The sequence below is a fragment of the Salvelinus fontinalis genome, chromosome 8, assembly GCF_029448725.1.
Source record: "Salvelinus fontinalis isolate EN_2023a chromosome 8, ASM2944872v1, whole genome shotgun sequence".
Classification (NCBI taxonomy): Eukaryota; Metazoa; Chordata; class Actinopteri; order Salmoniformes; family Salmonidae; genus Salvelinus; species Salvelinus fontinalis.
Genome location: NC_074672.1, coordinates 31,552,264 through 31,580,147, shown reverse-complemented (window position 1 = coordinate 31,580,147; position 27,884 = coordinate 31,552,264). Strand labels below are relative to the sequence as shown.

At 43.9% G+C, this 27,884-nt stretch overlaps 1 protein-coding gene across 2 annotated transcripts in view; it reads right to left on the bottom strand.

Annotated features, from left to right (window-relative positions):
* The window catches only part of LOC129861476 (zinc finger protein 704-like), a 165,102-nt gene that overhangs the window by 28,008 nt on the left and 109,210 nt on the right, over positions 1–27,884 (bottom strand). For both annotated transcript variants that reach the window (XM_055932857.1, XM_055932858.1), the window contains exon 4: positions 20,953–21,197. In XM_055932857.1, the coding sequence (XP_055788832.1) occupies positions 20,953–21,197 (245 nt within the window). The remainder of the gene's footprint in view (positions 1–20,952; positions 21,198–27,884) is intronic.

Below are 27,884 nucleotides of genomic sequence, written 5' to 3'. Positions count from 1 at the left end.
CTGATGTGACTATGTTAGGTCCTGATGTGGCTATGTTAGGTCCTGATGTGACTATGTTAGATCCTGATGTGACTATGTTAGGTTCTGATGTGGCTATGTTAGATTCTGATGTGACTATGTTAGGTCCTGATGTGGCTATGTTAGGTCCTGATGTGACTATGTTAGGTCCTGATGTGGCTATGTTAGGTTCTGATGTGGCTATGTTAGATTCTGATGTGACTATGTTAGGTTCTGATGTGGCTAAGTTAGGTCCTGATGTGGCTATGTTAGGTTCTGATGTGGCTATGTTAGATTCTGATGTGACTATGTTAGGTTCTGATGTGGCTAAGTTAGGTCCTGATGTGGCTATGTTAGATTCTGATGTGACTATGTTAGGTTCTGATGTGGCTATGTTAGGTTCTGATGTGGCTATGTTAGGTCCTGATGTGGCTATGTTAGGTCCTGATGTGGCTATGTTAGGTCCTGATGTGACTATGTTAGGTCCTGATGTGGCTATGTTAGGTTCTGATGTGGCTATGTTAGGTCCTGATGTGGCTATGTTAGGTCCTGATGTGACTATGTTAGGTCCTGATGTGACTATGTTAGGTTCTGATGTGACTATGTTAGGTCCTGATGTGACTATGTTAGGTCCTGATGTGGCTATGTTAGGTCCTGATGTGACTATGTTAGGTCCTGATGTGGCTATGTTAGGTTCTGATGTGACTATGTTAGGTCCTGATGTGACTGTTAGGTCCTGATGTGGCTATGTTAGGTCCTGATGTGACTATGTTAGGTCCTGATGTGGCTATGTTAGGTCCTGATGTGGCTAAGTTAGGTCCTGATGTGGCTATGTTAGGTTCTGATGTGGCTATGTTAGGTCCTGATGTGACTATGTTAGGTTCTGATGTGACTATGTTAGGTCCTGATGTGGCTATGTTAGGTCCTGATGTGGCTATGTTAGGTCCTGATGTGGCTATGTTAGTTCCTGATGTGACTATGTTAGGTCCTGATGTGGCTATGTTAGGTCCTGATGTGGCTATGTTAGGTCCTGATGTGGCTATGTTAGGTCCTGATGTGGCTATGTTATGTACTGATGTGGCTATGTTAGATCCTGATGTGGCTATGTTAGGTCCTGATGTGGCAATGTTAGATTCTGATGTGACTATGTTAGGTCCTGATGTGGCTATGTTAGTTCCTGATGTGACTATGTTAGGTCCTGATGTGGCTATGTTAGGTCCTGATGTGGCTATGTTAGGTTCTGATGTGGCTATGTTAGGTCCTGATGTGGCTATGTTATGTCCTGATGTGGCTATGTTAGGTCCTGATGTGGCTATGTTAGGTCCTGATGTGACTATTTTAGGTCCTGATGTGGCTATGTTAGGTCCTGATGTGGCTATGTTAGGTCCTGATGTGACTATGTTAGGTCTGGATGTGGCTGTTAGGTCCTGATGTGGCTATGTTAGGTTCTGATGTGACTATGTTAGGTCCTGATGTGGCTATGTTAGGTCCTGATGTGACTATGTTAGGTCCTGATGTGGCTATGTTAGGTCCTGATGTGGCTATGTTAGGTCCTGATGTGGCTATGTTATGTCCTGATGTGGCTATGTTAGATCCTGATGTGGCTATGTTAGGTCCTGATGTGGCAATGTTATGTCCTGATGTGACTATTTTAGGTTCTGATGTGGCTATGTTAGGTCCTGATGTGGCTATGTTAGGTCCTGATGTGGCTATGTTAGGTCCTGATGTGACTATGTTAGGTCCTGATGTGGCTATGTTAGGTCCTGATGTGGCTATGTTAGGTCCTGATGTGGCTATGTTAGGTTCTGATGTGGCTATGTTAGGTCCTGATGTGGCTATGTTAGGTTCTGATGTGGCTATGTTAGGTTCTGATGTGGCTATGTTAGGTCCTGATGTGGCTAAGTTAGGTCCTGATGTGACTATGTTAGGTCCTGATGTGACTATGTTAGGTCCTGATGTGGCTATGTTAGGTTCTGATGTGACTATGTTAGGTCCTGATGTGGCTATGTTAGGTCCTGATGTGGCTATGTTAGGTCCTGATGTGGCTATGTTAGGTCCTGATGTGGCTATGTTAGGTCCTGATGTGGCTATGTTAGGTCCTGATGTGGCTATGTTAGGTTCTGATGTGGCTATGTTAGGTCCTGATGTGGCTATGTTAGGTTCTGATGTGGCTATGTTAGGTCCTGATGTGGCTATGTTAGGTCCTGATGTGGCTATGTTAGGTCCTGATGTGGCTATGTTAGGTCCTGATGTGGCTATGTTAGGTCCTGATGTGGCTATGTTAGGTCCTGATGTGGCTATGTTAGGTCCTGATGTGGCTATGTTAGGTCCTGATGTGGCTATGTTAGGTTCTGATGTGGCTATGTTAGGTTCTGATGTGGCTATGTTAGGTCCTGATGTGGCTATGTTAGGTCCTGATGTGGCTATGTTAGGTCCTGATGTGGCTATGTTAGGTCCTGATGTGGCTAAGTTAGGTCCTGATGTGGCTATGTTAGGTCCTGATGTGGCTATGTTAGGTCCTGATGTGGCTATGTTAGGTCCGGATGTGGCTATGTTAGGTCCTGATGTGGCTATGTTAGGTCCTGATGTGACTATGTCAGGTCCTGATGTGGCTATGTTAGGTCCTGATGTGGCTATGTTAGGTCCTTGATGTGGCAATGTTAGATTCTGATGTGGCTATGTTAGGTCCTGATGTGACTATGTTAGGTCCTGATGTGGCTAAGTTAGTTCCTGATGTGACTATTTTAGGTCCTGATGTGGCTATGTTAGGTCCTGATGTGGCTATGTTAGGTCCTGATGTGACTATGTTAGGTCTGGATGTGGCTGTTAGGTCCTGATGTGGCTATGTTAGGTTCTGATGTGACTATGTTAGGTCCTGATGTGGCTATGTTAGGTTCTGATGTGGCTATGTTAGGTCCTGATGTGACTATGTTAGGTCCTGATGTGGCTATGTTAGGTCCTGATGTGGCTATGTTAGGTTCTGATGTGGCTATGTTAGGTCCTGATGTGACTATGTTATGTCCTGATGTGACTATTTTAGGTCCTGATGTGGCTATGTTAGGTCCTGATGTGGCTATGTTAGGTCCTGATGTGACTATGTTAGGTCTGGATGTGGCTGTTAGGTCCTGATGTGGCTATGTTAGGTTCTGATGTGACTATGTTAGGTCCTGATGTGGCTATGTTAGGTCCTGATGTGACTATGTTAGGTCCTGATGTGGCTATGTTAGGTCCTGATGTGGCTATGTTAGGTCCTGATGTGGCTATGTTATGTCCTGATGTGGCTATGTTAGATCCTGATGTGGCTATGTTAGGTCCTGATGTGGCAATGTTAGGTCCTGATGTGGCTATGTTATGTCCTGATGTGACTATTTTAGGTTCTGATGTGGCTATGTTAGGTCCTGATGTGGCTATGTTAGGTCCTGATGTGGCTATGTTAGGTCCTGATGTGGCTATGTTAGGTCCTGATGTGGCTATGTTATGTCCTGATGTGGCTATGTTAGATCCTGATGTGGCTATGTTAGGTCCTGATGTGGCAATGTTATGTCCTGATGTGACTATTTTAGGTTCTGATGTGGCTATGTTAGGTCCTGATGTGGCTATGTTAGGTCCTGATGTGGCTATGTTAGGTCCTGATGTGACTATGTTAGGTCCTGATGTGGCTATGTTAGGTCCTGATGTGGCTATGTTAGGTCCTGATGTGGCTATGTTAGGTTCTGATGTGGCTATGTTAGGTCCTGATGTGGCTATGTTAGGTTCTGATGTGGCTATGTTAGGTTCTGATGTGGCTATGTTAGGTCCTGATGTGGCTAAGTTAGGTCCTGATGTGACTATGTTAGGTCCTGATGTGACTATGTTAGGTCCTGATGTGGCTATGTTAGGTTCTGATGTGACTATGTTAGGTCCTGATGTGGCTATGTTAGGTCCTGATGTGGCTATGTTAGGTCCTGATGTGGCTATGTTAGGTCCTGATGTGGCTATGTTAGGTCCTGATGTGGCTATGTTAGGTCCTGATGTGGCTATGTTAGGTTCTGATGTGGCTATGTTAGGTCCTGATGTGGCTATGTTAGGTTCTGATGTGGCTATGTTAGGTCCTGATGTGGCTATGTTAGGTCCTGATGTGGCTATGTTAGGTCCTGATGTGGCTATGTTAGGTCCTGATGTGGCTATGTTAGGTCCTGATGTGGCTATGTTAGGTCCTGATGTGGCTATGTTAGGTCCTGATGTGGCTATGTTAGGTTCTGATGTGGCTATGTTAGGTTCTGATGTGGCTATGTTAGGTCCTGATGTGGCTATGTTAGGTCCTGATGTGGCTATGTTAGGTCCTGATGTGGCTATGTTAGGTCCTGATGTGGCTAAGTTAGGTCCTGATGTGGCTATGTTAGGTCCTGATGTGGCTATGTTAGGTCCTGATGTGGCTATGTTAGGTCCGGATGTGGCTATGTTAGGTCCTGATGTGGCTATGTTAGGTCCTGATGTGACTATGTCAGGTCCTGATGTGGCTATGTCAGGTCCTGATGTGGCTATGTTAGGTCCTTGATGTGGCAATGTTAGATCCTGATGTGACTATATTAGGTCCTTGATGTGGCAATGTTAGATTCTGATGTGGCTATGTTAGGTCCTGATGTGACTATGTTAGGTCCTGATGTGGCTAAGTTAGTTCCTGATGTGACTATTTTAGGTCCTGATGTGGCTATGTTAGGTCCTGATGTGGCTATGTTAGGTCCTGATGTGACTATGTTAGGTCTGGATGTGGCTGTTAGGTCCTGATGTGGCTATGTTAGGTTCTGATGTGACTATGTTAGGTCCTGATGTGGCTATGTTAGGTTCTGATGTGGCTATGTTAGGTCCTGATGTGACTATGTTAGGTCCTGATGTGGCTATGTTAGGTCCTGATGTGGCTATGTTAGGTTCTGATGTGGCTATGTTAGGTCCTGATGTGACTATGTTATGTCCTGATGTGACTATTTTAGGTCCTGATGTGGCTATGTTAGGTCCTGATGTGGCTATGTTAGGTCCTGATGTGACTATGTTAGGTCTGGATGTGGCTGTTAGGTCCTGATGTGGCTATGTTAGGTTCTGATGTGACTATGTTAGGTCCTGATGTGGCTATGTTAGGTCCTGATGTGACTATGTTAGGTCCTGATGTGGCTATGTTAGGTCCTGATGTGGCTATGTTAGGTCCTGATGTGGCTATGTTATGTCCTGATGTGGCTATGTTAGATCCTGATGTGGCTATGTTAGGTCCTGATGTGGCAATGTTAGGTCCTGATGTGGCTATGTTATGTCCTGATGTGACTATTTTAGGTTCTGATGTGGCTATGTTAGGTCCTGATGTGGCTATGTTAGGTCCTGATGTGGCTATGTTAGGTCCTGATGTGACTATGTTAGGTCCTGATGTGGCTATGTTAGGTCCTGATGTGGCTATGTTAGGTCCTGATGTGGCTATGTTAGGTCCTGATGTGGCTATGTTAGGTTCTGATGTGGCTATGTTAGGTCCTGATGTGGCTATGTTAGGTTCTGATGTGGCTATGTTAGGTTCTGATGTGGCTATGTTAGGTCCTGATGTGACTATGTTAGGTCCTGATGTGACTATGTTAGGTCCTGATGTGACTATGTTAGGTCCTGATGTGGCTATGTTAGGTTCTGATGTGACTATGTTAGGCCCTGATGTGGCTATGTTAGGTCCTGATGTGGCTATGTTAGGTCCTGATGTGGCTATGTTAGGTCCTGATGTGGCTATGTTAGGTCCTGATGTGGCTATGTTAGGTTCTGATGTGGCTATGTTAGGTCCTGATGTGGCTATGTTAGGTTCTGATGTGGCTATGTTAGGTCCTGATGTGGCTATGTTAGGTCCTGATGTGGCTATGTTAGGTCCTGATGTGGCTATGTTAGGTCCTGATGTGGCTATGTTAGGTCCTGATGTGGCTATGTTAGGTTCTGATGTGGCTATGTTAGGTCCTGATGTGGCTATGTTAGGTCCTGATGTGGCTATGTTAGGTCCTGATGTGGCTATGTTAGGTCCTGATGTGGCTAAGTTAGGTCCTGATGTGGCTATGTTAGGTCCTGATGTGGCTATGTTAGGTCCTGATGTGGCTATGTTAGGTCCGGATGTGGCTATGTTAGGTCCTGATGTGGCTATGTTAGGTCCTGATGTGGCTATGTTAGGTCCTGATGTGGCTATGTTAGGTCCTGATGTGACTATGTTAGGTCCTGATGTGGCTATGTTAGGTCCTGATGTGGCTATGTTAGGTCCTTGATGTGGCAATGTTAGATCCTGATGTGACTATATTAGGTCCTTGATGTGGCAATGTTAGATTCTGATGTGGCTATGTTAGGTCCTGATGTGACTATGTTAGGTCCTGATGTGGCTAAGTTAGTTCCTGATGTGACTATTTTAGGTCCTGATGTGGCTATGTTAGGTCCTGATGTGGCTATGTTATGTCCTGATGTGACTTTGTTAGGTCTGGATGTGGCTGTTAGGTCCTGATGTGGCTATGTTAGGTTCTGATGTGACTATGTTAGGTCCTGATGTGGCTATGTTAGGTTCTGATGTGGCTATGTTAGGTCCTGATGTGACTATGTTAGGTCCTGATGTGGCTATGTTAGGTCCTGATGTGGCTATGTTAGGTTCTGATGTGGCTATGTTAGGTCCTGATGTGACTATGTTAGGTTCTGATGTGGCTATGTTAGGTCCGGATGTGGCTATGTTAGGTCCTGATGTGGCTATGTTAGGTCCGGATGTGGCTATGTTAGGTTCTGATGTGGCTATGTTAGGTCCTGATGTGGCTATGTTAGGTCCTGATGTGGCTATGTTAGGTCCTGATGTGGCTATGTTAGGTCCTGATGTGGCTATGTTAGGTCCTGATGTGGCTATGTTAGGTCCTGATGTGGCTATGTTAGGTCCTGATGTGGCTATGTTAGGTCCTGATGTGGCTATGTTAGGTCCTGATGTGGCTATGTTAGGTCCTGATGTGGCTATGTTAGGTCCTGATGTGGCTAAGTTAGGTCCTGATGTGGCATTGTTAGGTCCTGATGTGGCTAAGTTAGGTCCTGATGTGGCTATGTTAGGTCCTGATGTGGCTATGTTAGGTTCTGATGTGGCTATGTTAGGTTCTGATGTGGCTATGTTAGGTTCTGATGTGGCTAAGTTAGGTCCTGATGTGGCTATGTCAGGTCCTGATGTGACTATGTTAGGTTCTGATGTGGCTATGTTAGGTTCTGATGTGGCTATGTTATGTCCTGATGTGGCTATGTTAGGTTCTGATGTGGCTAAGTTAGGTCCTGATGTGACTATGTTAGGTCCTGATGTGGCTATGTCAGGTCCTGATGTGACTATGTTAGGTTCTGATGTGGCTAAGTTAGGTCCTGATGTGGCTAAGTTAGGTCCTGATGTGGCTATGTCAGGTCCTGATGTGACTATGTTAGGTTCACATGTGGCTATGTTAGGTTCTGATGTGGCTATGTTATGTCCTGATGTGGCTATGTTAGGTCCTGATGTGACTATGTTAGGTTCTGATGTGACTATGTTAGGTCCTGATGTGGCTAAGTTAGGTCCTGATGTGGCTATGTTAGGTCCTGATGTGGCTAAGTTAGGTCCTGATGTGGCTATGTTAGGTCCTGATGTGACTATGTTAGGTCCTGATGTGGCTATGTTAGGTCCTGATGTGGCTATGTTAGGTCCTGATGTGGCTATGTTAGGTCCGGATGTGGCTATGTCAGGTCCGGATGTGGCTATGTCAGGTTCTGATGTGGCTATGTTACGTCCTGATGTGGCTATGTTAGGTCCGGATGTGGCTATGTTAGGTTCTGATGTGACTATGTTAGGTCCTGATGTGGCTATGTTAGGTTCTGATGTGGCTATGTTAGGTCCGGATGTGGCTATGTTAGGTCCGGATGTGGCTATGTTAGGTCCGGATGTGGCTATGTTAGGTTCTGATGTGACTATGTTAGGTCCGGATGTGGCTATGTTAGGTCCGGATGTGGCTATGTTAGGTCCTGATGTGGCTATGTTAGGTCCGGATGTGGCTATGTTAGGTTCTGATGTGGCTATGTTAGGTCCTGATGTGACTATGTTATGTCCTGATGTGGCTAAGCCAAATGACTGTGGGCTACACTGGTTCATTTAGCAGACAAGATTTGCTTATAATTCCCACAGCCAAGATTTACTTATAATTCCGTGGTATTATTTTATAGTATTTTATAATATGAAAAATACTATTTAACAAAGATATAAAAACAAAAATATAAATATTTCTCCAAACGATTTGAGGGAGTACGCACATGCGGCTTTTCTGTGTTGAGCGGTTAACAAAGAAATAGTTACTCTTAAACACTTAATTTAGAGTTATTAATGTAACTTTAGTTGTTCTACAAATGTTGGGCTATATGTTTTGAATTTTAATACATTGTAAGGCTGCATGACGAGACTCTAATGATGATTTGAAAAAAGTCACTTGAAAGACATGAGCTCTGCTTTGTTTTTTTGCGCAGGCTGTACACACTACATCAGTCACTCATTCACAATTTGACAAGCACTTGATAATGCCTCGAATTGTACGGTGGTGTCCCCTTTGTGGCCGTAATGCACCCTAAAAAAAAACATGCCTTTTGCAGCCCGGAGTGCTGTGTTGTGCCCTTGGTCCTGAGTGTGCTACGCAATCCGAAGCACCTCTCAGTCACATGGCTCTCCGTCACATGATCGGGTCTTTCTGACAGGCTACAAGTGAAGACAGACACATCGGGGACGCAACTGCGTGTGTCTTTATCCATTTCCGAGGTGCATATTGAAGATATTGGAAGAACTGTCCATATTTACTTTTCGTCAGCCAACAAGATGAGTAGGTCTAACAAACAGAAAAAGCACCAGCCTGTCAATCTACTATCCCTTGTAGTCTAAAAGTTTACCTATTCTATTCTGTGCGAGAAATAAATAGTTCAAACAAAGTCTGGGACAGTTGTGGGATGCAATTGATCGCAAATTAATACAACCACTAACATAAAAAAAACTGGCTGATGTGGCTGATGCAACAGATCAGAACGTTTAGCTTAAAATGTTGATAAACTATTAGGCTATTCCTTCACATTATAAGTGCAGCAAAGCACACATGGCAGTTATTTAACAAGTTATTTGGCCACTTTAGTTGTGATACAAACCTTATTAAAACATATAGGCCTATAGGCTAGGCTACATGAGGTGTGATATAAACCTTATTAAAACATATAGGCCTATAGGCTAGGCTACATGAGGTGTGATATAAACCTTATTAAAACATATAGGCCTATAGGCTAGGCTACATGAGGTGTGATATAAACCTTATTAAAACATATAGGCCTATGGGCTAGGCTACATGAGGTGTGATACAAACCTTATTAAAACATATAGGCCTATGGGCTAGGCTACATGAGGTGTGATATAAACCTTATTAAAACATATAGGCCTATGGGCTAGGCTACATGAGGTGTGATATAAACCTTATTAAAACATATAGGCCTATGGGCTAGGCTACATGAGGTGTGATATAAACCTTATTAAAACATATAGGCCTATGGGCTAGGCTACATGAGGTGTGATATAAACCTTATTAAAACATATAGGCCTATGGGCTAGGCTACATGAGGTGTGATATAAACCTTATTAAAACATATAGGCCTATGGGCTAGGCTACATGAGGTGTGATATAAACCTTATTAAACCATATAGGCCTATGGGCTAGGCTACATGAGGTGTGATATAAACCGTATTAAAACATATAGGCCTATGGGCTAGGCTACATGAGGTGTGATATAAACCTTATTAAAACATATAGGACTATGGGCTAGGCTACATGAGGTGTGATATAAACTGTATTAAAACATATAGGCCTATGGGCTAGGCTACATGAGGTGTGATATAAACCTTATTAAAACATATAGGCCTATGGGCTAGGCTACATGAGGTGTGATATAAACCGTATTAAAACATATAGGCCTATGGGCTAGGCTACATGAGGTGTGATATAAACCTTATTAAAACATATAGGCCTATGGGCTAGGCTACATGAGGTGTGATATAAACCTTATTAAAACATATAGGTCTATGGGCTAGGCTACATGAGTGTGATATAAACTTTATTAAAACATATAGGCCTATGGGCTAGGCTACATGAGTGTGATATAAACCGTATTAAAACATATAGGCCTATGGGCTAGGCTACATGAGGTGTGATATAAACCTTATTAAAACATATAGGCCTATGGGCTAGGCTACATGAGGTGTGCGACTATTATTAGAAAAAGTAGGGGGGAAAAGGCATTGTTTCTTATGCTGGGCATCATTACCAAGTGATAATATTTAATTCACAAGAGACTATTCTTGATTTAATCTTGTCTTTACATATACTAAATATATGTGTGACATTTGTTTTGATTTAGAATGGACCATTATCATGCACCTGTATCGAAACAGGGGCAGTGGGAAAAAAAATACATGTTATCTATGCACTTAAATAGCGATGGAGGACGCTTTTCCCCGTGGTTTATTTTCATGCCAGCCAGGTAGACTACACTCCTGCTGTAAATATAAGCTATGTGCTCAACATTAGGAAAGTTGAGAAATAAATATAATAGGCCTAGCCTATAGAAAGCTGATGGGATCCTCCTCTTTTTATTAGCGGCCATCACTCTGTTTTCTCCTGCATGAAGTGTTTGATTAGATTTCCGAAATACATTTGCATTGATGTCAGAGTGACTAGAGGGACAATAGAGTGCTGAATACCAGGCAGTTAGCAAGTTGGGTAGGCTACTAATGACCAGCAGCAGCAGCATCTGAGCTTGGAGAAGCCTATTTACCGTGACTAAATGATCATGTGGAATTTGACTCCCTTCATGACTCATGACTGCCGGTGTGGTGTGTAATACGTGTGTAATACGGTCACCGCAAAAGCCCTACCTGTAACACAGTTTAATCATAATTTGGTTCAAGTGCTTAAAACTTCTTGTCAATAGGGGGTGCTGTTAGCACTTTGTAATAATTACGTTCCCAAATTAAACTGCCTCGTACTCAATTCTTGCTCGTACAATATGCATATTATTATTACTATTGGATAGAAAACACTCTCTAGTTTCTAAAACCGTTTGAATTATATCTGTGAGTGAAACAGAACTGGACTTAGAGCAATTTTCCTATGTGGATGTGAGAATGCAAAATTTTGCAAGCTGCTCTGAGATCTGTTTATAAATCTGCCTGTCTTCTATTGGTTGAGATGCACTGCATACGCCTTCCCCTGGATGTTAGCGAATAGGGAGACTTGAAATGGAGTCTCTACGTAGATCTGAAAGTTTATAAATAGCTTGGCAAGGAGGTGTCTGGTCTTTTCCCTCTTCGCTCTGACGCACGGAGGACCTTGGCATATTGTACTAGAACCTTCGGTTATAGCTCTTAGAAATTTCCGGCTGTGTTTTTATTCGATATAGGCTTTAAAGACATCGTAATGTTGTTATTTTAAACCGAATTATATCAGTTTATGTCAGTATATTGCGATTTTCGGGTATTTATTTTGGTGGCGTTCTAGGGAGTTGGGTATCTCTGTCTCAAATGCTAATGTTTACTGCTAATTGCAACGTTGAAGAGGACGTTCTACAACCGAGCAACGATTCTTTTGGACAAAGGACACCTTTCCCAAGATTCTGATGGGAGTTCATCAAAAAGTAAGAACTATTTATGCTGATAATTCGTTGTTCTGTTGAAAAATGTCAAATGCATAAGCCGCCATTATTTTCAGTGCATCCTCGCTTTAACGCACGCTGTATGTTGAAGTAACGTTAATTTTAAAAATGTAACACAGCGATTGCATTAAGAACTAATGTCACGTTCCTGACCTATTTCTGTTAGTTTGTTATGTGTGTTAGTTGGTCAGGACGTGAGGTTGGGTGGGCATTCTATGTTTTCTGTTTCTATGTTGGTTTATGGGTTGCCTGGTATGGCTCTTAATTAGAGGCAGGTGTTTGGCGTTCCTCTAATTAAGAGTCATATTTAGGTAGGCGTTTTCACAGTGTTCGTTGTGGGTGATTGTCTTCCGTGTCTGTGTCTGTACACCACGCGGGACTGTTTTTCGGTTTGTTTGTTCCTCGTTCATTTGTGTAGCCTATGTTTCCTATTCGTGCGTTCTTCTTGTTTTATGTAAGTTCGTCGTCTAGGTCTGTCTACACCGTTTGTTGTTTTTTGTTAGTTTAGTCAAGTTCGTGTTTTGTTCAATAAATTATGTCATTTCACTACGCTGCGCCTTGGTTCGATCACTACTCCTCCTCTTCGGATGAAGAGGAGGAGGATTGCCGTTACAACTAATTTGTCTTTCATTTGCTGTCCAACCTGTATTTTTTAGTCAAGTTTAGGATTAGTTACTGATTAGAATAGGTGCCTCTCCAAAGATTTCTCCCGACATTTTCTGGGCAGCTTTGCTACTTTTCTCATTGTATAACCACGATTTGTGCCGCTAAATATGCAAATTTTCGAACAAACTCTATATGCATTGTGTAATATGATGTTATAGGACTGTCATCTGAAGAATTCTGAGAAGGTTAGTGAAAAAATTATATTTTGGTGGTTTATACGTTATTGCTATTTTTGGCTTGAATCAATGCTGTTGTGATGTTTGCTATTGTGGTAAGCTAATATAACGGTATATTGTGTTTTCGCTGTAAAACACTTAAAGAATCTGAAATATTGGCTGGATTCACAAGATGTTTATCTTTCATTTGCTGTACACCATGTATTTTTCATAAATGTTTTATAATGAGTATTTAGGTATTTCACGTTGCTCTCTGTAATTATTCTGGCTGCTTTAGTGATATTTTTGATGGTAGCTGCAATGTAAAACTATGATTTATACCTCAAATATGCACATTTTCGAACAAAACATAAATTTATTGTATAACATGTTATAAGACTGTCATCTGATGAAGTTGTTTCTTGGTTAGTGACTAATTATATCTATATTTGGTCGGTTTTGTGATAGCTACCTATGCGGTAGAAACATGGTGAAAATATGCGGTTGAGTTTTTGGCTATTGTGGTTAGCTAATAGAAATACATATTGTGTTTTCGCTGTAAAACATTTTAAAAATCGGAAATGATGGCTGGATTCACAAGATGTTTATCTTTCATTTGCTGTATTGGACTTGTGATTTCATGATATTTATATGCTATTATTTACTTGTGGCGCTATGCTAGGCTATGCTAGTCAGCTTTTACTGATGAGGATGCTCCCGGATCCGGGATGGGTGTTAAGTAAAGGTTAATCCCTACCATTGTGACAATGAGTCGTCATAATGCTGCATCAAATGTACATGATCTTAGGGTCATTAGCAAACACAATGTAAGTAATTTAATTGATGTAGCCCTAATTGCACCAAATACATCTGTTTATCCTACAGCTATTGTAAGTAGTAATCATGAGCATATAAACCAGAGTTACACTGTTAGCACTGAGGCGGTGTGCCCTAGTAGGAAGACCACTTTATGCAGCTCACCCTGCACTATCAGCTCCAATGTAAATAACATGAGTAAGTCTACCTCTGATAAGCTTCCCAGTAATGCATTAAAAACAATCAAGCAACCCAGAAAAGTGCTAAAAATATCCCATATTAACATATGTAGCCTAAGAAACAAGGTCCATGAAGTCAATAACTTGCTTGTAACAGATGACATTCATATTCTGACTATCTCTAAAACTAACTTAGATAATACATTTGATGATACAGTGGTAGCAATACATCTACCGAAAAGTTATAACATCTACCGAAAAGTTATAACATCTACCGAAAAGACCGAAATGCCAACGGAGGCAGTGTTGCGGTCTATATTCAGAACCACATTCCTGTAAAGCTTAGAGAGGATCTCATGTTAAATACTGTTGAAGTAATATGGCTACAGGTTCATCTGCCTCACCTAAAGCCCATTCTGGTGGGAAGCTGCTATAGACCACCAAGTGCTAACAGTCAGTATCTGGATAATAGGTGTGAAATGCTTGATAATGTTTGTGATATTAACAGAGAAGTATATTTTCTGGGTGATTTAAATATTGACTGGTTATAATCAAGCTGCCCACTCAGGAAAAAACTTCAAACTGTAACCAGTGCCTGCAACATGGATCAGGTTTTCAGTCAACCTACCAGGGTAGTTACAAACAGCACAGGAATGAAATCAACATGTATTGATCACATCTTTACTAATGCTGCAGATATTTGCTTTAAAGCAGTATCCAAATCCATAGGATGTAGTGATCACAATATAGTAGCCATATCTAGGAAAACCAAAGTTTCCATGGCTGGGCCTAATATAACGTATAAAAGGTCATACAAGAAGTTTTGTAGTGATTCATATGTTGATGTAAAGAATATTTGCTGGTCTGTGGTGTGTAATGAGGAGCAACCAGACGCTGCACTTGACGCATTTATGAAACTACTTATTCCAGTTACTAATAAACACGCACCCAATAAGAAAATTACTGTAAAAACTGTTAAATCCCCTTGGATTGATGAGGAATTAAATAATTGTATAGTTGAGAGGGATGAGGCAAAAGGTATGGCAATTAAGTCTGGCAGCCCAACTGATTGGCAAACGTACTGCAAATTAAGAAGTCATGTGACTAAATTAAATAAAAAGAAACTACACTATCAAACAAAGATAAATTATATAAAGAATGATAGTAAAAAGCTTTGAGGCATCTTAAATTAAATTTTGGGGAAAAAAGCCAACTCGGCTCCTTCATTCATTGAATCAGATGGCACATTCATCACAAGCCCACTGATATTGCAAACTTGTCACGATCGTTGTAATGAGCGGACCAAGGTGCAGTGTGATTGAAGTTCCACATCTTTATTTCGGTGAAACTTTGCACCAAAACAATAAACCAATAACGAAACGTGAAGAAGTGGTGCACATGCACAAACACAAAACAATATCCCATAAACACAGGTGGGAAAAATGGCAAGTTAAATATGATCCCCAATTAGAGGCAACGATTACCAGCTGCCTCTAATTGGCAACCTTACAAAACACCAACATTGATTTTTTTGAACTAGAACACCCCCTAGTCACGCCCTGACCTACTACACCATAGAGAAACAAGGGCTCTCTATGGTCAGGGCGTGACCCCCCAAAGGTGCGGACTCCGGCCGCAAAACCTGAAACCAAATGGGGGGGGGGTTAGAGGGGGTGACTAGTGTCGGTGGCGGCTCCGGTGCGGGTCGTAGCCCCTCCCCAACTTACCACCGGCGCAGAGGAGGGCTCCGGCCCTGGGTTGGACGCCGTGCCTGGACTGGGCACCAGCGCAGAGGAAGGTTCCGACCATGGCGCCGGGCTGAACGGCGTGCCTGGACTGGTACCGGCGCAGAGGGCTCCGGCCCTGGAGCTGAGTTGGACACCGTGTCTGGACTGGGCATCGGCGCTGAAGAAGGCTCCGGCCATGGAGCTGGGCTGACCGCCATGCCTGGACTGGGCACCGGCGCAAAGGAAGACTCCGGCCTTGAAGCGGGACTGGACACCGGCGCAGAGGAAGGCTCCGGCCATGGAGCTGGGCTGGTCGCCGTGCCTGGACTGGGCACCGGCGCAGAGGAAGGCTTCTGCCCTGGAGCGGGACCTGACACCGTGCCTGGACTGGGCACTGGCGCAGAGGAAGGCTCCTGCCCTGGAGCGAGACTGGACATCGTGCTTGGACTGGGCATCGGCGCAGAGGAAGGCTCCGGCCATGGAGCTGGACTGGACGCCATGCCAGGACTGTGCATCGGCCCAGAGGAAGGCTCTGGCCCTGGAGCGGGACTGGGCACCGTGCCTGGACTGGGCATTGGCGCAGAGGAAGGCTCCTGCTCTGGAGCGGGACTGGACGCCTTGCCTGGAAGCTCCGGACCGTTGACCGTCGCTGGAGGTTCCGGACCGTTGACCGTCGCTGGGGGTTCCGAACTGTGGACCGCCGCGGGAGGTTCCGGACCGTGAACCGTCACTAGAGGTTCCGGACTGTGAACCGTCACCGGAAGCTCTGGACTGTGAACCGTCACCGGAAGCTCTGGACTGTTAATGGCACCGGAGGCCTAGTGCGTGAAGCCGCCACAGGTGGTACCGGACTGGTGACACGCACTTCAGGGCGAGTGCTGGGAGCTGGCACAGGACGTACCGGACTGGGGAGGCGCACTGGAGACCTGGTGCGTGGAGCCGACACAGGTGGTACCGGACTGGTGAAACGCACTTCAGGGGGAGTGCAGAGAGCTGGCACAGGACGTACCGGACTGGGGAGGCGCACTGGAGACAAGGTGCGTGGAGCCGGCACAGGGTGTACCAGACTGGTAACACGCTCTTCAGGACCAATGCAGTGCCGAACACACCAAACCAACATCTCTTTCCTCTCTCTCTCTCCCAACTTCTCCATCGCCTCCCTGACGGTCTCTGGCTCTTCAGGGTGAGTGCAGGGACCAGGCACAGGACGCACCGGGCTGGGGAGGAGCACTGGTGGCCTGGTGCGTGGAGCCGGCACAGGTGGTACCGGCCTGGTGACACGCACTTCAGGGAGAGTGTGGGGAGTTGACACAGGACGTACCGGACTGGGAAGGCGCACTGGAGGCCTGATGCGTGGAGCCGGCACAGGTTGCACCGGACTGGTGACACGCACTTCAGGAAGGGTGCGGAGAGCTGGCACAGGACTCACCAGACTGCTGACAGGCTCTTCAGGTCGGATGCCGTGCAGAACACACCTACATAACATTTCTCTCATCTCTCTCTCTCCCAACTTCTCCATCGCCTCCCTGACGGTCTCTGGCTTCTCAGGGTGAGTACGGGAAGCTGGCACAGATGGCACCGGACTGATGACCCGCTCTTCCACTCTCCGTTGCTCCACCGACCACCCCTTGTGCCCCCCACAAAAAAATATTGGGGTTGTCCTTGGGCTTTCTGTGGCCGCGAACCCTGGCATCGTCGCTGTCCTCCATTATTACCTTCCGTCTGCCGCCAAAGAATGGTTTCGCATCCACCCATCACTTCTTCCCATGTCCAAAACTCCTTTTCCTCCGTCACACGTTGCTTGGTCCTTTGTGTATGGGATATTCTGTCACGATCGTCGTAATGAGCGGACCAAGGCGCAGCGTGATTGAAGTTCCACATCTTTATTTCGGTGAAACTTTAAATAAAAACAATAAACCAATAACGACACGTGAAGAAGTGGTGCACAAACACAAAACAATATCCCACAAACACAGGTGGGAAAAATGGCTACTTAAAAATGATCCCCAATTAGAGGCAACGATTACCAGCTGCCTCTAATTGGGAACCATATAAAACACCAACATAGAACATTTTAACTAGAACACCCCCTAGTCACGCCCTGACCTACTACACCATAGAGAAACAAGGGCTTTCTATGGTCAGAGCGTGACAAAACTACTTTAATGACTTCTTCATTGGCAAGATAAGCAAACTTAGGGATGACATGCCAGCAACAAACGCTGACACTACACATCCAAGTATATCAGACCAAATTATGAAAGACAAGAACTGTACTTTTGAATTCCGTAAAGTCAGTGTGGAAGAGGTGAAAGAATTATTGTTGTCTATCAACAATGACAAGCCACCGGGGTCTGACAATCTAGATGGAAAATTACTGAGGATAATAGCAGACGATATTGCCACTCTTATTTGCCACATCTTCAATTAAAGCCTATCAGAGAGCATGTGCCCTCAGACCTGGAGGGAAGCTAAAGTCATTCCGTTACTGGCTCAAATAGCCGACCAATCAGCCTGTTACCAACCCTTAGTGAACTTCTGGGAAAAAATGTGTTTGACTTGACACAATGCTATTTCACAGTAAACAGATTGACAACAGACTTTCAGCATGCTTATTGGGAAAGACATTCAACAAGCACAGCACTTACACAAATGACTGATGATTGGCTGAGAGAAATTTATGATAAAATGATTCAGTGCAGCTTTTGACATTATAGATCATAGTCTGCTGCTGGAAAAACTTACAGTTGAAGTCGGAAGTTTACATACACCTTAGCCAAATACATTCAAACTCAGTTTTTCACAATTTCTGACATTTAATCCTAGTAAAGATTCCCTGTCTTAGGTCAGTTAGGATCACCACTTTATTTTAATAATGTGAAATGTCAGAATAATAGTGGAGAAAATGATTTATTTCAGCTTTTATTTATTTCATCACATACCCAGTGGGTCAGAAGTTTACATACACTCAATTAGTATTTGGTAGCATTGCCTTTCAATTGTTTAACTTGGGTCAAACTTTTCGGGTAGCCTTCCACAAGCTTCCCACAATAAGTTGGATGAATTTTAACCCATTCCTCCTGACAGAGCTGGTGTAACTGAGTCGGGTTTGTAGGCCTCCTCGCTCGCACATGCTTTTTCATTTCTGCCCACACATTTTCTATAGGATTGAGGTCAGGGCTTTGTGATGGCCACTCCAATACCTTGACTTTGTTGTCCTTAAGCCATTTTGCCACAACTTTGGAAGTATGCTTGGGGTCATTGTCGATTTGGAAGACCCATTTGTGACCAAGCTTTAACTTCCTGACTGATGTCTTGAGATGTTGCTTCAATATATCCACATACTTTTCCTTTCCTCATGATGCCATCTATTTTGTGAAGTGCACCAGTCCCTCCTGCAGCAAAGCACCCCCACAACATGATGCTGCCACCCCCGTGTTTCAGGGTTGGGATGGTGTTCTTCGGCTTGCAAGCATCCCCATTTTTCCTCCAAACATAACAATGGTAATTATGGCCAAACAGTTCTATTTTTGTTTCATTAGACCAGAGGACATTTCTCCAAAAAGTACAATCTTTGTCCCCATGTGAGGTTGCAAACTGTAGTCTGGCTTTTTTATGGCGTTTTGGAGCAGTGGCTTCTCCCTTGCTGAGCGGCCTTTTCAGGTTATGTCGATATAGGACTCATTTTACTGTGGATATAGATACTTTTGTACCTGCTTCCTCCAGAATCTTCACAAGGTCCTTGGCTATTGTTCTGTGATTGATTTGCACCTTTCGCATCAAAGTACGTTCATCTGTAGGAGACAGAACGCGTCTCCTTCCTGAGCGGTATGACAGCTGTGTGGTCCCATGGTGTTTAAACTTGCTTACTATTGTTTGTACAGATGAAAGTGGTACCTTCAGGCATTTGGAAATTGTTCCCAAGGACGGACCAGACATTTGGAGGTCTACAATTTTTTTCTGTGGTCTTGGCTGATTTCTTTTGATTTTCCCATGATGTCAAGCAAAGAGGCACTGAGCTTGAAGGTAGGCCTTGAAATACATCCACAGGTACACTTCCAATTGACTCAAATGATGTCAATTAGCCTATCAGAAGCTTCTAAAGCCATGACATCATTTTCTGGAATTTTCCAAGCTGTTTAAAGGCACAGTCAACTTAGTGTATGTAAACTTCTGACCCGCTGGAATTGTGATACAGTGAATTATAAGTGAAATAATCTGTCCGTAAACAATTGTTACTTGTGTCATGCACAAAGTAGATGTCCTAACCGACCTGCTAAAACTATAGTTTGTTAACAAGAACTGATGTAAACTTCCGACTTCAACTGCATGTGTTATGGCTTTACACCCCCTGCTATAATGTGTATAAAGAGTTGCTTGTCTAACAGAACACAGAGGGTGTTCTTTAATGGAAGCCTATCAAATATAATCCAGTTAGAATCAGGAATATATATGAGCCCCTCCAATCTATGAGCCCGTCCAGTCTCCACAACTACATATGAGCCCCTCCAAACTCCACTCCTATATATGAGACCATCCAGTCTCCACTCCTATATCTGAGCCCCTCCAGTCTCCACTCCTATATATGAGCCCCTCCAGTCTGCACTCCTATATATGAGCCCCTCCAGTCTCCACTCCTATATCTGAGCCCCTCCAGTCTCCACTCCTATATCTGAGCCCCTCCAGTCTCCACTCCTATATATGAGCCCCTCCAAACTCCACTCCTATTTATGAGCCCCTCCAGTCTCCACTCCTATATATGAGCCCCTCCAAACTCCACTCCTATTTATGAGCCCCTCCAGTCTCCACTCCTATATATGAGCCCCTCCAGTCTGCACTCCTATATATGAGCCCCTCCAGTCTCCACTCCTATATATGAGCCCCTCCAGTCTCCACTCCTATATTTGTCACAGTGGAGTAATGAGATTCTTCTCTCAGCTACCTACAGCTGAAGCCTCATATTCTCTCCTTTTAGTCCTTCCCTACTCCCTCCTCCTTTCCTCCTCCATCCCAAAACTCTTCTTATTCTTACTCTATTCTTACTCTCTTCTTCTTCTTACTCTTCTCTCTTCTCTCTTCCCGCATCCCAAATCTCTTTTTATACCCAGTCCTTCCTTTCTAAACTCTCTTTTTACACACCTCCTCCCCTTTCCCCCTTCTAACTCCCCTCTTCCTCTCGGAGGTGGGTGAGGGGGCTAATGGCTCTTCTTGATACTGAAACCACCTTTACGTCATGGACTGTTTCCACCGCATGAAAAGACAAGGGAAGAAAATGGAGGGCGAGAGGGAAAGAGAGAGTGAGAACACACTCCATCACGCTCAGAGGCGTTAAGTTTGACAGGCCTTATCTCAGGGCAAAACTTGTGTCACAGGATCCTAACGTTGGTTTCAGAGGCCTCAGACACTACTCTGAGTTAGGAATACTACACACCAGGGCAAGGGTTCCTAAATCCATGGGAGCAACTCTTGGCCAATGGACAATTTCTACTGGGTCGCAGCTTAGGTTTGGCTGTGGCTACAAATATTATTCTCATCTGGAGAGTCCCAAGAACCAAGTAACTGGACTGAATAAATCAAATAGCTGTGATCTATGAACTCCTTGGAGATCAGGAGATGAGTATGGAAAGATATTCAGAAGCATTGAGACGAAGCCTCATTACAACCCCCCGACCCCGACCCCCGACCCCGACCCCTGACCCCGAGTTGTACCTTTCGCTTCCGGGGTATGGGGTCCACAAACGGAAAATGAGTGCTCTCTGTGACGTCCTCAATGACGTCATCACCCTGGGAGGGGAGCAGGAAGCTCTTGCTGGCATCGTTGGAGAGGGGTGGGGATGGCGTGGAGGGCACTGATTGGTCGCTGGTGTCCCAGCTCCAGTTGCCACTGGTGGAGCTGCTGTAGCTGGTCGACAGCACCTCCTTCCACCCCCTGCTAGCCGACTCCGGAACTGCAGCTGGAGACAGCGAAGGGCCGGTCAGTACCATGCTATCATAGCCAAGGAGGAAGCCAATCTGAGAATTTAGTTTTAATTCCCTTATTACTCTAAAAACCTTGTCACAAAATGTGTTTTGCATTGCCTTGTGCTGAAACATAATGAAAAATAAGAGGTAGAGCCTCTCAGCAGGATGAGGTGTGTGTTGGGGATTTTATTAACTCATATGAATCAATGACTGACTGGTCCATGGGGGCCAGTGTAGATGAGAAGGATCCTACAGAGAATAGAGTCATAGGAGTGTTGTCTTAGGGAAGATTAACCTCTTATCCCTCAAAGACATTGAGAGTTAAGCACAACAGCACAACAATGAAACCAGGGGAAAGAAAATAAGATATTGGAGGGAAAACAGGTACAGTTGAATCATGTACTGTATGAATAGAGATTGATGAAATTTCTGATGTATCATGAAAAATTAATACAGCTTTGCCCTTTATCCCCACATACAGCACAGTACACCCTCCCAGCACCTAATACAGTGCATTCGGAAAGTGTTCAGACCCCTTCACCTTTTCCACAATCCACAACCTTATTCAAAAATGTATTAAATGGTTTCCCCCCCTCATCAATCTACAAACAATACCCCATAATGACAAAGCAAAAACTATTTTTTTGGGACATTTTTCAAATGTATTACAAATAAAAACTGTAATATCACATTTACACAAGTATTCAGACCCTTTACTCAGTACTTTGTTGAAGTACCTTTGGCAGCGATTGCAGCCTCGAGTCTTCTTGGGTAAGACTCTACAAGCTTGGCACACATGAATTTGGGGAGTTTCTCCCATTCTTCTCTGCAGGTCCTCTCAAGCTCTGTCAGGTTGGATGGGGAGCGTCGCTGCACAGCTATTTTCAGATCTCTCAAATGATGTTCGATCGGGTTCAAGTCCGGGCTCTGGCTGAGCGACTCAAGGACATTCAGAGACTTGTCCCGAAGCCACTCCTGCATTGTCTTGGCTGTGCTTAGGGTCGTTGTCCTGTTGGAAAGTGAACCTTCACCCCAGTCTGACGCCCTGAGCGCTCTGGTGCAGATTTTCATCAATGATCTCTGTACTTTGCTCTGTTCATCTTTCCCTCATTCCCGACAAGTCTCCCAGTCCCTGCCGCTGAAAAACATCCCAACAGCATGATGCTGCCACCACCATGCGTCACTGTAGGGATGGTGCCAGGTTTCCTCCAGACGTGACACTTGGTATTCAGGCAAAAGACTTCAATCTTTGTTTCATCATACCAGACAATCTTGCTTCTCATGGTCTGAGAGTCCTTCAGGTGCCTTTTGGCAAACTCCAAGTGGGCTGTCATGTGCCTTTTACTGAGGAGTGGCTTCCGTCTGGCCACTCCACAATAAAGGCCTGATTGGTGGAGTGCTGCAGAGATGTTATTCTAGAAAGTTCTCCCATCTCCACAGAGGAACCCTGGAGCATCGGGTTCTTAGTCACCTACCTGACCAAGGCCCTTCTCCCCCGATAGCTCAATTTGGCTGGGCGGCCACCTCTAGGAAGAGTGCTGGTGGTTCCAAACTTCTTCCATTTAAGAATGATGGAGGCCACTGTGTTCTTGGGGACTTTCAATGCTGCAGAATTTTTTTGGTACACATCCCCAGATCTGTGCCTCGACACCATCCTGTCTCGGAGCTCTACGGACATTTCCTTTGACCTCATGGCTTGGTTTTTATCTCTGACATGCGCTGTCAACTGTGGGACCTTGTATAGACAGGTGTGTGCCTTTCCAAATCATGTTCAGTCAATTGAATTTACCACAGGTGGACTCCAATCAAGTTGTAGAAACATCTCAAGGAAGATCAATGGAAACAGGATGCACCTGAGCTCAATTTCAAGTCTCATAGCAAAGGGTCTGAATACTTACAGTACCAGTCAAAAGTTTAGACACACCTACTCATTCAAGGGTTTGTCTTTATTTTTACTATTTTCTACATTGTAGAATAATAGTGAAGACATCAAAACTATGAAATCATGTAATAACTAAAAAAGTGTTAAACAAATCAAAATATATTTTATATTTGAGATTCTTCAAAGTAGCCACCCATTGCCTTGATGACAGCTTTGCACACTCTTGGCATTCTCTCAACCAGCTTAATGAGGTAGTCAGCTAGAATGCATTACAAGTACATTTGTGGATTTCTTTCTATCTTGATGCGTTTGAGCCAATCAGTTGTGTTGTGACAAGGTATGGGTGGTATACACACGATAGCTCTATTATGGCAAGAACAACTCACATAAACAAAGAAAAACAACAGTCCATAATTTCTTTAAGACATGAAGGTCAGTCACCGCGGAAAAAAACATCAAGCGCTGTGGTGAAATTAGCTCTCTTGAGTACCGACACAGGAAAGGAAGACCCAGAGTTACCTCTGCTGCAGAGGATAAGTTCATTTCAGTTAACTGCACCTCGGATTGCAGCCCAAGTAAATGCTTCACAGAGTTCAAGTAACAGATACTTCTCAACATCAACTGTTCAAAGGAGACTGCATGAATCAGGCCTTCATGGTCGAATTGCTGCAAAGAAACCACTACTAAAGGATGAGTCCAAATGTGAGATTTTTGGTTCCAACTGCTGTGTCTTTGTGAGATGCAGAGTAGGTGAACGGATGATCTCTGCATGTGTGGTTCCCACAGTGAAGCATGGAGGAGAAGGTGTCATGGTGTGGGGGTGCTTGGCTGGTGACATCCTCTGGGATTTATTTAGAATTCAAGGCACACTTAACCAGTATGGCTACCGGAGCATTTTGCAGCAATAGGTTCGGAAACCTTCCAGGAAATTTCCGGAAATTTTCTGTGGAAAGTTATGCCCTGGAATTTGGGGAATTTTGCTTAAATACATAAAAATAGATAGCTTATAACAGTGAACCTTTTTTGTGGAATACACATAAGGCAATTCTAGGTCTTGTGGCATATTTTGGTTAAACTATCCCCAATTCAATGGAATTGCAACCCTCTGCATGCACAGTGCATTCTTCCATCACATGTGCAGTGCACTCTTCCATCCCATGTACAGCTGATTCTCAAGATCTTGCACACTAATGCGATGCTATTGAGCCCACGCTACTACACTGTCTGAGCAAAGGACTACATGCTTTCTGGTAAGTTTTTATTACAATACTGGGTGAGGTGAAAATATTTTATATGACATACATGATTTTTTTTTTTTACATGAATCTTTACAGGAAAATGCCACGGGCACTATCTGGTGTGTGGAGACATTTCACGGCAGCTAATGTAGAAGAAAAAGCTGTGTACATTTGCAAATACTGTGCCAAATTATATGTGATGAATGCAACAAAGATGCCGAATCATCTGGCCAAGTGCATAAAGTTCCCTCAGCGCTCACAACAAGCAACCTCTGACAAAAGTCCCTCTACTTCTATTCGAGGTGAAAATGATGAATCAGACACCTTATCGATAGCAACAGCTCATGGTCCTCCTGGAATCAGGAGTTTTTTTGACTCAATGGAGGAACATAGTCAGAGAAATGCTGATGAATGTCTTGCTCGAGCTGTGTATGCAACTGGTTCACCTCTGATGCTTACTGGCAATGTGTATTGGAAGAGATTTCTGAATGTTCTTCGCCCAGCATAACCCCTCCAACCAGACATGCTTTATCTACTCATTTGCTGGATGCAGAGTTCAACAGAGTTCAAGTGAAGGTCAAGAAAATCAGAGAAAGCAGACTGTAATGCAATCATCTCTGATGCGTGGTCGAATGTTCGTGGGCAAGGAATAATTAACTACATCATCTCCACCCCTCAACCAGTATTCTACAAGAGCACAGACACAAAAGACAACAGACACACCGGTCTCTACATTGCAGATGAGCTGAAGGCAGTCATCAATGACCTTGGACCACAGAAGGTATTTGCACTGGTGACAGACAATGCTGCAAACGTGAAGGCTGCTTGCTCTAAAGTGGAGGAGTCCTACCCTCACATCACACCCATTGGCTGTGCTGCTCATGCATTGAATCTGCTCCTCAAGGACATCATGGCACTGAAAACAAATGGTTAGGTATGTGAAGGGTCATCAAGTTATAGTAGCAATCTACCTCACCAAACAAAGTGAGAAGAATAAGAGCACCACATTGAAGCTGCCCAGCAACACCCGTTGGGGTGGTGTTGTCATCATGTTTGACAGTCTCCTGGGGAGGAAGGAGTCTCTCCAAGAAATGGCCATATCACAGTCTGCCGATATGGACAGCCCCATCAAGTGGATCCAGCCCCATCAAGAGGATCCTCCTGAGAGTGGTAAGCAGCCTGAAACTCCTGAAACCTGTATCAGTAGCCATTGCACGGATTGAGGGAGACAACGCCATCCTGTCTGATGTTTAGACTCTGCTTGCAGAAGTAAGAGAAGAAATCCGTACTGCCCTGCCCACTTCACTGTTGCTCCAAGCAGAGGAAACTGCAGTTCTGAAATACATCAAAAAGCGTGAAGACTTCTGCCTGTAGCCCATACACGCCACAGTGTTGGACATGTTGGACCCCATAGTATGCTGGCAAGAGCATCCTGTCTGGTGCAGAGATCAACAAGGCCTAAGGTGTCATCACTACCGTGTCTCGCCACCTTGGCCTGGATGAGGGCAAGGTTCTTGGCAGTCTGGCGATATACACTTCCAAGCAAGGGCTTTGGGATGGAGATGCAATATGGCAGTCGTGCCAACATATCTCATCTGCCACCTGGTAGAAGGGACTTTGTGGATCTGAGGCTCTTTCCCCTGTTGCCTCCATCATCCTCCAAATCCCACCAATATCAGCCGCCTCAAAGTGCAACTGGTCCTTGTTTGGGAACACACACCAAAGCACGCAACAGGCTGACCAATACATGGGTTGTAAAATTGGTCGGGCAAATTTGAGGCTTTTTGAGCCTGACAATGAGCCATCCTCAACAGGGTTGGAAAGTGACAGTGAAGATGAGGCCTCAGAGTCTGATGTTGAACAGGTGGACATTGAGGAGGTCCAGGGAGAAGACATGGAAGTCTGAGAGGAAGACAACCAAAGCTTTAGTTTCTAGACTATAATTTTACAGATGTATGTTGAAAACGTTTTTGGGAGATGCGATAGATCATTGGGGATCATTCAATATTCCCTTTCTTTTGTTGTTCAGCGAAATCATTCTATGTGAAGAGTCAACTCATTTAAGTAAAGTTCAATTCATAACTAAATCGTTTTTTTAAATTTCTATTGGAAGGATTTAATCATTTGCAATAATGTCTACATATGATAAGGTAAAATGTTTATGTTTCTGTCTCCATATGATATGGTAAATATATCCAATACAAAAAACATCTACAATTAAATGGTATTAATATTAATTTGCATATATTTCCGTTAATTCCCAAATATTCCCATAAATTCCCACGGAAAGTTTCCACCTCTGAATATTCCCCAAAATGTGCAACCCTAGCACTTAGTGGGACTATCATTTGTTTTTCAACAGGACAACGACCTCCAGGCTGTGTAAGGGTTATTTGACCAAGGAGCGTGATAGAGTGCTGCATCAGATGACCTGGCCTCCACAATCACCAATTGAGATGGTTTGGGATGAGTTGGACCGCAGAATGAAAGAAAATAAGCCAACAAGTGTTCAGCATATGTGGGAACTCCTTCAAGACTGTTGGAAAATCATTCCTCATGAAGCTGGTTGAGAGAATGCCAAGAGTGTGCAAAGCTGTCATCAAGGCAAAGGGTGGCTACTTTGAAGAATCTAAAATCTAAAATAAATTTTGTTTTGTTTTACACTTTTTTGGTTACTACATGATTCCATATGTGGTATTCATAGTTTTGATGTCTTCACTATTATTCTACAATGTAGAAAATATTAAAAATAAAGAAAAACCCTTGAATGAGTAGGTGTGTCCAGACTTTTGACTGGTACTGTATCTAAATAAGATATTTCTGTTTTTAATTTGTTATATTTATGTTTTACATTTGCTGAAAATTCCAAAAACCTGCTTTCGCTTTGTCATTATGGTGTATTGTGTGTAGATTAATGACATGTTAAAAAAAAAATCTATTTTAGAATAAAGCTGTAACGTAACAAAATGTTGAAAAAGTCAAAGGGTCTGAATACTTTCCGAATGCACTGTGTGTTGTGGATTAACCCACTTGAATCAATAACAGAACTAAACTGTGGAGATGGGGACAAGAGTGGTTAAATACAGTATATTTACAGTATATTGTAGATTTAGGGAAGGGGGAAGAAAACCCCCAAAATGTTAATGGATAGGTTTTAACCAAAATGGATCCCGGCCAGGCTTACACAGGGAGTTGTTTTTCAAAGGCACACTGACCCAGCCACACGTGACCCTAATGTGTGTTCCAACACAGTGGCTAGGTACCAGCTCTCATCTCCTCACCTCAGCGTGATCAGAACATCTAATGAACAATAGGGGAAAATGGATGTGGATTTAGAGGTACAGTAGGTTTGTAGGGTTGCCAGCCCTCCTGGGTTGGCCTGGGGGCTCCTGGAAACAGCCATATTCCTCCTGGCGAGCAGTACAGCTGTTAATGCCTAAATGAAATTAATATATTAAGTGTGAGCAAGATCTTTTATAATCTGTATAACCCAGTCATCTGGTTCTGAGTTGACAAACCCTAGTATAGAGGTAATTTGTCATTTATCAATAGAGGGCGAT